Below are 11,562 nucleotides of genomic sequence, written 5' to 3' on the forward strand. Positions count from 1 at the left end.
CGTTTGTTGCTGATGGAAAGTGCTGGTATCTTAGTGTCCTGTGTTACAGACAAATCGGGGTTAAGATGCGAGGCCAATAATGAAGACTACCACAAGCCAAATGGAAGTACAAGATTAGTTGTGCTACTTCCACTGTGTATAGGCAACAGGATTGTATGTTGTCTCTGTGTTTGCGTAGTTTTCCGCAGGGTGTGTGTGTAAGAAATTTAGGGGCATATTCAACTAAGAAAGGAGATTGTGGTTAAGTGCGGCTGCGCGTATAAAGTGCCAATACGGTAACACAACCCTATGCGGCGCGAAAGGAAATCAGTGATGTTGCGGTAACAAGTGTGCAGTTGCATGCAACAGCAAATTGCCTTCTTAATTGAATATGCCCTAATGATGGTAGTAGACTCCAAAGGGAGCAGAGACTGATGTGAAGGACTACAAATCCTTTGTACAGTGCTACTTACAGGACTCAGGTATTACAGCATAAAATTCTAGTATATACAAAGTACATTTATAAATGAATTACCCATTCCTCATACCTAAATAGTGAGAGTCCCCTCCTGAGGGCATGTGTAGTGCATGTCACAGCCAAGCACAATGTCAAAAACACATTCTATACATACACTTTTATTTTTAATTATATACACAAATATAGGTGTGTGTGTGTATTGAACTTCACATATTTTTGTGCTAAAATACGTCATTTATATCTACACACACTTATTAGGACTTCCCTAGGCATGTGGGTATTGATATTTGCTACTTTTATTGACCCATTCAGGTTATATTATTAAGAGTGTGAAACAAATTTAAAGCCATTATTTCAACTCTGCAAGTGTATATTATTGTAAATAGCCTACTCTTTCACCAACTTACAAGATTCTAAGCAAAGCTCAGAAGTTTCACACAGTGGGGTGAGGAATGCAGCCAGCTCGCTGAAATCTTAGGCCATGGTTATCATACACATGTGGCAGAAACAATCCAACAGCAAGAGACTCAAGTGATTATGTTTAAATGCTCAAATATCTGAAGTACACTTACATATCTGACTAATGCTAAACAAAACGCTTATCCTTTTTACAAGATGACCACCTCTCTCTAAAGCCATTAGAAATAAATTGCAAATTTAGGCATGTCAGGATAGGATATCTAAAAACAAAATAAAAACGGGGCCCTTCACAGTGCCATATTAGTTATACTTTCTTCAGATAAAACAGTAATAAGGCATGTAGGCAATAATGAAGTTACCTCCACTGGGAAGTAGCATAGATATAATTTTGTTTCAGCCAATAGTCAAACTGTGGATCATTCAAGGGTGCTCTCCGAATTCTAGACCACAACCCCACACATTTCATCACTGTAGGACTATATCAGAGGGTCTATCCTTTCTTTATGATCATAGGACAGTTTTGACATATGGGGTTTAATGTACTGAAGACTTGACTGGATCCCTAAAAGAATCAGACAGTCCAGCACTTCTGCTGCTTACTTTGCACAAACAAGCAGGATTGTTGTCAGTGTCCCTCCTCCATCAATTGCTGCCCATTTGCCTGTAGAGAAAAGTACACACTACTGCTTGCACTAGTATACAAGTAGAGCATAGCTGCATTGTTGTAGGCTTCAGGGATACAGTAAATGATGCTCCCAAAAAAAAAAAAAAAAAAAGGGAGGTGTTTAAACATTCATTTTTTGTTAGTCACCACCATTTAAATTGTTTGGCAAAATGCAAAAAATAAAAAAAGGAACTCCCAATTCTGCAGGCACTGCAGTGGCTCCAACATTCCAAGCAGGATATCCTCCCTCCTGTTCAGAACAGGATTTTTTTTCCCCCAAAACCGCTATCATTGTCAAGGTCAATAAAGGTTTGGACAAACTTCCATGTAACAGACATCTAGGTAACCAAAAAAGTTTAATACAATATAAAACATAATTTGTTATTGGCGTGAGTGCAGCAGCAATGTTTCCATGACCCATGTATCATCTCAAGCAGTTATTGGTTGTGGCAGAAATCACAACATAGCACACTTCCCTCAACATTGCAACATCCTTCGCACCAGATGGTGGATTTCAGTAAACCCTTACTTGCTGCATAGCTGTATCCATTTAAAAACACGTTGATTTTAAATTAGGAATAAAGTATGTGAAAGAGTACACAATAAGGAATATTCTCATACAAGATTGATTTTATTATATACAATTGGAAATAATGCAAGACACTAATACATTTTAGCATGGATTCAAAAGTTTTTGAGCTAGATACAATCAAAAAAAAAAAAAAAAAAAAAAAAAAAAAAAAAAACACACAAAAACTTATCTACGCACACTAAAAAGCCATTGTCTCCCCACAAAAGACATTTAGCACCAAGACAGGTTTTGCGTTATGCAACGTTATAATAAATATTTCCAGGACATACATGAACCAAGAATTTTTCTGCAATGAAAAACAGATAGTTGGCTGCCAAAACAGTTCATGGAAAAAAGTCTTTAAACATGTACAACCACCCAGGTAAATTACTTCACTAAATGCGCCCTTATAGGAACCCCAGAGGCTGCACCAAGTACCAGATTTCCCTGTTTGTAATACAGAACCAGCAATTCAATTAAGATAACCAACTTTAAACTGCAGCAAGAGGTGGGGGTAGGGGTGTTACAATCCATAGCAATAATATCTTGATTGAGGCTTGGGATAAGCCCTCCAGCTCACAGCCCCCTCCTCGATTGTTCTTAGAGCCCCAGCCAAGAACTGAGAAGTACTGGGGCTTCAAATGAAGAGGGGGGGGGGGGGGTAAATTAGTAAAAGCATTTACTAGGTGGTAAAACAGCTTTGTACAGTTAACTGAATATAAAAATCCCATTTTCAAGCTGTAACCCTTTTAATCTTACCATCAAACCTGACCTTACAGGAGTATAATTTAAAAAAAAAAAAAAAATGTATCTGACTATTTCATAATATAAATGAGTATACTGCTTATACTTGCAAAGTATGAATGTTAAAACAAGGTTTTCATAGTTATACAAGCTTTAAACACTATTTGCATATACCGTATATACTCGAGTATAAGTCGACCCGAATATAAGCCGAGGCACCTAATTTTACTACATAAAACTGGGAAAACTTATTGACTCGAGTATAAGCCTAGGGTGGAAAAGAGCGCTAATTTAAAAACCTAAATAAAAATGATAGGTTCAATCTATGAAATCATTTTTAGCTAGATGACAAGGAACATTCATAAATGATTATAAAATCAGAGAGAGAGAAAGAGAGAGAGAGAGAGAGACAGAATATATAAGGATATTATGCCTCCTCTCAACAAGCATGCAAGTTCTTCTAAGCAACTGACTGAGGACTTCAAAACAACAGTAACTCAGAGTTACAAGGCAGAGAAAAGCTATACAAATATAGCAAAATGCTTCCAGTTAGGAACTTACCCTGTCAGAACCATCATTAAGAAGTAGAAGAGGTACTGGTGCTGTTTAAATCAAGGCAAAACCTGGAGACCCAGAAGATGTGATCGAACGGCTTGTAAATCCACCCCGCAGTGGAACGCATATGCGTTCCAACAACAGGAAGTTCGGCATTTGGAACGCAAGTTTGCGTTCCAAATGCCGAACTTCCTGTGTTGGAACACATATGCAGAAGTTGAAGCCGAGGGACCGGACACCAGGTAAGTTCACCCGTGTATAAGCCGAGTGCCCTTTTTCAGCATACAAAAGTATGCTGAAAAACTCGGCTTATACACGAGTATATACGGTATTTTTAAACAAAACAAAAACCACACACCTTCAGCAACATAAAGCACAATATCCTAAGCCAGACTGATTTCATTTTAAATGAGAAGGTTCAAGATCTATGGAAAGTGAAGCACTGAGACAGTCTAGAAATGCTTAAGGATTAAGGCCATCAAAAACAAAATATGCGTTCAAATTAACATGAGCCTGAGAGTTCACTTTCAGTTGGAGCCTCACACGTAAACTCAGGTCCCAAAAGTTTACTTACCTGGGGACCCATGGTCTGGCTAGGCATTTCTACTCCTTGATCTATGAATAATAAACATTGACAATGGCCTGCAGGAGGCAGGATAAGTCTCAGTATGTAGTGCAGTTCAGTGGACAGAATGGCAGCACATACACAAACATGGGCAGATAGTTGAATGAGTTGGGTAACATGCAATGCTTCTCATAGAGTTGGGTACACAAGATGCTGCTGCCAGGGCAATGATGACCACCCAAAGACAACAAAAAATATTGTTTAGTTTAATAGAGCCAATGGCAAGTGCCACTGGTGATCAGCAGATAGAAAGTTCAGGAAAATAGTAGGACAACCACAGATTGCCAACTACTCACTTCAGTAATGCCAACCATGACTTGGTCAGCAGTACTCCAAGATGTAAGCAGTGTGTCACTCCCATCAGGCAGAACTTGCCTGATGATTACTGGCTGAAAGAAACACTTGTTTCCTGCTCTGGCTTAATAACACACAAAAGGCATCAAGGAAGATGCTGAATGCTACCATGAGCGCATTTGGCTCATATTGCTCAATATCTAACCTGCCCTGTACAGATTGGTGTACAGAGCAGGACCAGCTTGGGAAGCACTCACACAAAGAGTTGTCAAGTACCTGAAGCACCAAGAAGGATTCAACATATTATTTTTGCTACCAGACTTTCCCTAGCTGGCACTGCCCCATGATGTTGCCAGCAAGTATAAAAAGCCATACCAGTGTATTATTGGAGTTGCGTATTATACATGGCTGCAATCATCTCCCATTATGGCCCTCACTAATCATCATAGTGGAAACTTAGAAGCTGTAGTATGGAAAATGTAAGTAATTTGAATTTGATAGTCTTGCAATGAAGGCAGTATGAGACTATACAGTATACCAGCACTAGCCCTCACATAGGAAGTACAACAATATAGAAAGTAGAGTTTTTGGCCATTTTACGCTAAAGCATTTTTTGCAGATAGGCACTGGTTAATGAAGAGTTATATTTCCCTCAGATGCCCAGTCAATTACGATTTGTGTATTTTTGGTTTATGTTACCATCTTTAAAATGCATTTGACTGGAGTCAGAAAACCTACTGTATTTATTGTACAAAACTGGTTACATTCAAACATGTAGGAGATGGAGTTGACAAAAATGACTTAGTCAATGAGTGCATTAAAACCTTAACCGCAACAGAGCAATTCAACTCAGACAACTTCTGTACATAAAAAAAGCCACACAAAGTGCATAGGGCTCAGGCAACAGCCAATTAGAGCACTTAACCATTAGCAGAAGTCAGTACTAATGCAAAACCTCAGGTAAACTAGCACACGGATACTACATGACCAAACTTACCCAGTATTCTGGCCAGATAATTTTGCTAGCCAGGTGGCATCAAGAAGTAGCCGGGTGGAGGCAATTGCAATACTTTGTAATAATATTGAAAAATGTCCGAGACAAGTGCCCACACCTGCTAAGACTGGTCAGACTGGTGGTCAGTGGTCTAACACACACTGCTGGCTGTAGTGCCCACATATTGCCTGTTAAAATAAGCCATTGTTTCTCCTATCACAATAGGACTGTCAGGCTCCAAGAGCTGGGTGGCAAGTACAAAACAGCTAGGGTGGAGCACCCAAGGAATAGATGCTGGTGAGAACACAGTTACTAAAGAGAGATAGATAGAGATAGAGATATCATCATCAAATTATATAGCGCCACTAATTCCGCAGCGCTGTACAGAGAACTCATTCACATCAGTCCCTGCCCCATTGGAGCTTACAGTCTAAATTCCCTAACAGACAGACAGACAGACAGACAGACAGACAGACAGACAGACAGACAGACACTAGGGTCAATTTTGATAGCAGCCAATTAACCTACTAGTTTGTTTTTGGAGTGTGGGAGGAAACCAGAGCACGGGGAGGAAACCCACGCAAACACAGGGAGAACATACAAACTCCACACAGATAAGGCCATTCTCTCCTATGGATGTGATGTGATCATAAAGTCAATATTACTCAGCATAGAATAAGAAAATAATATACACTAAATACACAAGCAATATAAAAAAAAATAGACCAAAAGAAATTAAGGTTTCTATGACAACATACATGGGAGGAAGTGTTAACTTCAACTAGGACTCTGCACTTATGCAATTAGCTCTAGTCTTGGATTACTCTTTGACAGCTAAATAGTCATTAATGTAACTAAAGTTTAATAGCCCTGCTGTAGGGGCATCATTAGGCAGCACTCCCCATAAGTCGTTTTTTTTCCTTCCAAATTTTGTTGAGTGAACAGAATGGAGACTTAACATGCAATGAGATGTCCAACAAGCCTGAGCTCTTTGCTTTAAGGCTTGTATAGTAAAAGCAGTTCCCAGAGTAACCCTATCCTATTAGGCCACATACTCATGTGGCCAAATCGTACAGGTCTGATTATCCAGTGCTCCAACAGTACAGCCAGATTCATTAACTCACAATCAATGCATTCAAACAATTACAACACACACTGACCACATTCTATGACCACACTTTTTGCGCCTCCAAATGGACATCTTACCAATCTGCAGTTTTGTGCCTACATATACTACAGTTTTCAGCCAGTCAATTTGTCTAAAACCACCTAATTGCCCATCAAATTAGCAATGTGTATGGAAACCTTTATTATGGCAACGGTAATGGCTGCCCGAGTGCTTACTTGTTTGGTCCTGAGCCCAATAGTCATGTTCAGCAAATTAATTCAGTCTGAGCCACCATTGTTTCCATATTTTATTAATATTCGAAACATGAAATGACATATGGGTGTACTCAATGAGTGGGCTGAGAAATTTAGCCAAAGACCAGTGGAAAGGACTATATGCCACAATGTACGTTTGAAGTTTTGCAATGAAAAATTGATAATTGTATTAAACAATTCCAATGCCACCAAAACCCAAGACTTATCTTTACAGTCAAGCTGTTCTTTTAAAGGCTGTGAATGCTGACTTGACAAGTAGTAACAGTCTTCCCATTTAGGATTTTCAAAGGTGAAGCTGCCTCTGTAGCACAACAAATAATTCACAGAAATACAGTCACATTATACACACTTCTGTGTACATAAGATATGCGCAGAGTTTGCAGCTCAACCTCCAGGAGGATTAACACACACCACTAGAGATTTATATGCACACCTTTGCTGGAAGCAATTCGTTGGTACAGGGCACAGAGGAAACCAGTATTAAAATTTATATATATTTCTTATCTATAATACACATTACAGATAGAACTACTTTTTTCAAAAACACTAGATTACCTTAAACTGTAAGATTAGCAATTACTTGTTAATTGCAAACCTACTTCCACAATTCCAGATTTACAAAGTCCAGGCATCATATGATTGTACACCATCAAAATCCAAATTTTCCACTCCATTTCAATTATTCTAATTTAGAAGCAACAAAATCTTCTGCGTTGCTCAGTTCTTAGGTCGCAGCCATAGGTCCTCAAACCACCCACGACCCCAGATCAAATCATGTGCCACTGCATCATGGGATGAAAGAATCAAAATGCCAAGGCATTACTAGATTAATAACATGCAACAGGTTTTCCCACAGAAGCTCAGCAAATCAGTTTCATGATCACTTAAAGACCGATTGGCCCATTCAGACTGTTCATTCAGCTTAAACTCAGGATAGGCACGTGTTTATGCCAAGCATGTTTAAACACATTTCCTGTCCTTACCAATCTTTTCTCCATTATTTATCATTCCTTCAAAATAGTCGCTAAGGTTATCCGACATCCTGCTGATGTTAGAACAGTAATCGAAGTGGACCGTTATACGGTGGTATACCATACTGCCACTTCTACTGCTTTGATTGTAAAACTATTCAATTCCATTCACTTACACTGTACAAACCGCCACCACTAAATTTCAACTTCAGCCACTGTTACCCCTTTGATCACTTTAAGAAAAAAAAAAAAAAAAAAAATCTATCCTATATTTTAAAGCTACAAAGAGTAATTGTTTTAACATCAAAAACGTTAGCGAATAGAACCCACAAAGTGCTTACACCCACAAAACTGCACTTCTTGTTGCTTACTTCAAAGATGCTCAGCACATCCTAACACATGAAAACAAACCGCACAAGTTGCAACAGACAACATGAAACCCACAAGTCAGTACACAAATAAACAATAACCAGAATGTTTAAATATGTAGTCTAACGTGTCATTAAAGGACACAATGAAGCACCAACCGTGTTCAAACAGTGACAAACTAAATGACAAGCTCTTACATCGTTTCCAACTTAATCAACACCAGCTTAGGAGCTCAGCATTCAAGGTATGTTACCTGATGCTGACATTAGTGAGACTTGTAGTTCCACAACAGCTAAAGAACAACGGTGTACTTAAGGATACATTGTAGCATGTTGGTCTCTGCATGCTGGGACTTATAGTACCACAAGAGCTAGCGAGCTACAATATGCCTGCAGGACTGTTCACCCTGTCATCCGTAGCCGAAATCATCCCCCAAAACGTGACATGGGCACCCGCTTCTAAATGAACAGCTCTAGGTTACTGTCCCACTCCCCTATCGTTCTTACCGAGGTCTCCAGCCTTAATGTCGGGATCCCCGCTGTGCGTGTGCTTAATGTCCCGGAAGAACCTCTCCGTACTCCGCAGATTCTTCTGCAGTCTCGCTAGATGTTTATTATAATAGGAGAAACAACGGCCTAGCTCCCGCTGGAAGGATCCGGGGCCCCCCGAGGAGCCATTCCGGCGGCCCTCCTCCATTCCCGTTCAGCCCGCGCCCTATACTCGCAAAGTCCCAGTCCTGGAAGCCGCACAACAACAAGGAAAACGTCCTGGGATGGAACCTTTATCATCAGCGCCCGGGGGAGAGGCGGACATCGGCAGCGGTACACGCATGCGCTGGCGCTAGCGCGGGGCCGCCGGGAAATGTAGTCCAGACACTTCAAAATCACAGCCTTCTAGTGAACACCAATGTGAACACCAATGAGGGAAGAAATTACGTGCTCAGCACTTCTGTAATGTCACTCCGTAACAAACTGTTTTATAAATGGTTACAGTTTCCTGGGAATAAAGTCATATGAGTTACTGCATGATGTACATAGGAAAGAAATATGAGCAAGACAAACATTAGACTGTGTGATGTGCGCCTTACATCAATGATAATAAACGATACTGCCTCTTCTCAAATGGTTTAGACCAGTCGATCCCAAACTTTTTCAGTTCGCGGCACCCTTAGAGTCTCCATAATTTTTTCAAGGCATCCCTCCAAAATAGTTACCGAACAGTCTTGTTTTATAAGTAGTTGGGTCAAAATAACGTAATAAGTATTTAGGTCAGGACAGAAATAGTAAGTTGTTTGCAAAAATTACACACATAAATATTATTATATTTTTATATATTTTTTTCAATTATATTGCAGTCAAAGAATAATTTACAGCTAATATTAAGAGGAATAAGATCAAACAAAATAAAACAACAACATGTACAAAAATCACACTGTGCCCATTCACGATCACTCTGTGCCCTTCCTTCATCCACACACTATGTGCCCTCTTCATCCACACAATCTGTGCCCTCCTTCATCCATACATTCTGTGCCCCCTTCATCCACACAAACACTCTGTGCCCTCCTTCATTTACACACTCTGTGCCCTCCTTCATCCACACCCAGGGCCGGATTAACCCGAGGTCTAACTGGGCTATAGCCCAGGGGCCTCGGGCATCCAGGGGGCCCTTCAAACTCCTCAGCAGCATTATTGATCGGTCGGGGGCGCCCCCGGCCCGATCGATGCTGCTGAGTACTGTCAGTGCAGTTCTCCGTCCCGGCGCGCTGTAGTCTGCTTACTGAGGATATCTCGCGAGAGTTCATGAACTCTCGCGAGATCTCCTCAGTAAGGAGCTTACAGCGCGCCGGGACGGTGGACTGCACTGACAGGTAAGTGCTTGGGGGGGTCCTCGCGGGGGGTGGGGGGCGGCGGACGGCTCACATTGGGGGCCTCGCGGGGAATGGAGGGGGGCCCCTTAGCCCAGGGGCCTCCATTCCCTTAATCCGGCCCTGTCCACACCCTGCCTCTCTTCATCCACACACTCTGCCTCTCTTCATCCACACACTCTGCCCCTCTTCATCCACACACTCTGCCCCTTTTCATCCACACACTCTGCCCCTCTTCATTCACACACTCTGCCCCTCTTCATCCACACTCTGTGCCCTCTTCATCCTCACTCTGTCCTTCTTCATCCTCACTCTGCCCCTCTTCATCCTCACTCTGCCTCTCTTCATCCTCATTCTGCCTCTCTTCATCCTCACTCTGCCCCTCTTCATGCTCACTCTGCCTCTCTTCATCCTCATTCTGCCTCTCTTCATCCTCACTCTGTCCCTCTTCATTTTTTGCTCCTCCATTGCTGTTTCCTATCACCATTTCCCCTCCCCTTTCTTTACTTACCATACTTGGCCTTCTTTCTTCTATCTTTTTTTCTGTTTTCTTACCAGTCGGGCGGCACCCGGGGCCCAGCATCCACTTCTCTCCTGTCACTTCTCACTGAATATGTCGGGCGTGACGTCATCATTCAGTGAGAAGTGAGGAGGGAGGAGGACATAGCCGGATTAAGGAAGGGGGGGGGGAACGTGCCCCGGTCCCCCTTCTCTGAGACCCCCTGACGCTGCGAGAATAACCTCACCTCCTGATCATTATTTTTTTTATTAATTTTTTTTGTTTGTGGCGGAGGGGGGGGGGGTGGTTTTGCGGAGGGGGGGGGGGGGTTGGTTTTGCGGGCGGGTTTGGGGCTCTGCCCCTTCATTGGTGGGGGGGAGCAGGGTAGTAAAAAAAAATAGATATACAGTGCTCACCTGATGGCGGCGCCGGTGTCTACTCCTTCCTCTCTGCACTGTTAACACTGAATGACAGGCGTGACGCCATCAAGTCACGCCTGTCATTCTGTGAGGAGCAGACAGAAGAGAAGAGAAGAAAGAAGCTAATAGAAAGGTTAGTAAAAAAAAAAGGGAATAACGCAGAAAGGCACACTATGAGGACAAAGGAAAGGAGAGAGCCACAGTAAGGAAAAAGGGGGGGGAAGAGAGGCACAGTAAGAAAAAAGGGGAGGAGAGAGGCACAGTAAGGAAAAAGGGGGGGAAGAGAGGCACAGTAAGAAAAAAGGGGAGGAGAGAGGCACAGTAAGAAAAAAGGGGAGGAGAGAGGCACAGTAAGGAAAAAGGGGGGGGGGGGAGAGAGGCACAGTAAGAAAAAAGGGGAGGAGAGAGGCACAGTAAGAAAAAAGGGGAGGAGAGAGGCACAGTAAGAAAAAAGGGGGGAAGAGAGGCACAGTAAGGAAAGGGGGGGAGAGGCACAATAAGGAAAAGGGGGAGAGGCACAGTAAGGAAAATGAGGGAGAGAGGCACAGTAAGGAAAAAGGGGGGAGAGAGGCACAGTATAAGAAAAAAGGGTGAGAGACACAGCATGAGGAAAAAGGAGGGGGGAGAGGCACAATAGTGGGGTCTATTAATTTAAGATGGGGTGGTTTGGGCGCTACTGAATTTGGGGATGAGTTTGGGGAGAATGAGGTCCCTTTATTAAATGTGCCTA

General features: G+C 42.1%; 1 protein-coding gene across 1 annotated transcript in view; it reads right to left on the reverse strand.

The window, feature by feature from the left end:
* The window catches only part of DSTYK (dual serine/threonine and tyrosine protein kinase), a 51,379-nt gene extending 42,503 nt beyond the window's left edge, over positions 1-8,876 (reverse strand). The window contains exon 1 of the mRNA XM_075196101.1: positions 8,554-8,876. Coding sequence (XP_075052202.1) covers positions 8,554-8,743 — 190 coding nt within the window. The 5' untranslated portion in view covers positions 8,744-8,876. The remainder of the gene's footprint in view (positions 1-8,553) is intronic.
* Positions 8,877-11,562: the final 2,686 nt, after the last annotated feature.

Source organism: Mixophyes fleayi, chromosome 2, assembly GCF_038048845.1.
Source record: "Mixophyes fleayi isolate aMixFle1 chromosome 2, aMixFle1.hap1, whole genome shotgun sequence".
Lineage (NCBI taxonomy): Eukaryota > Metazoa > Chordata > Amphibia > Anura > Limnodynastidae > Mixophyes > Mixophyes fleayi.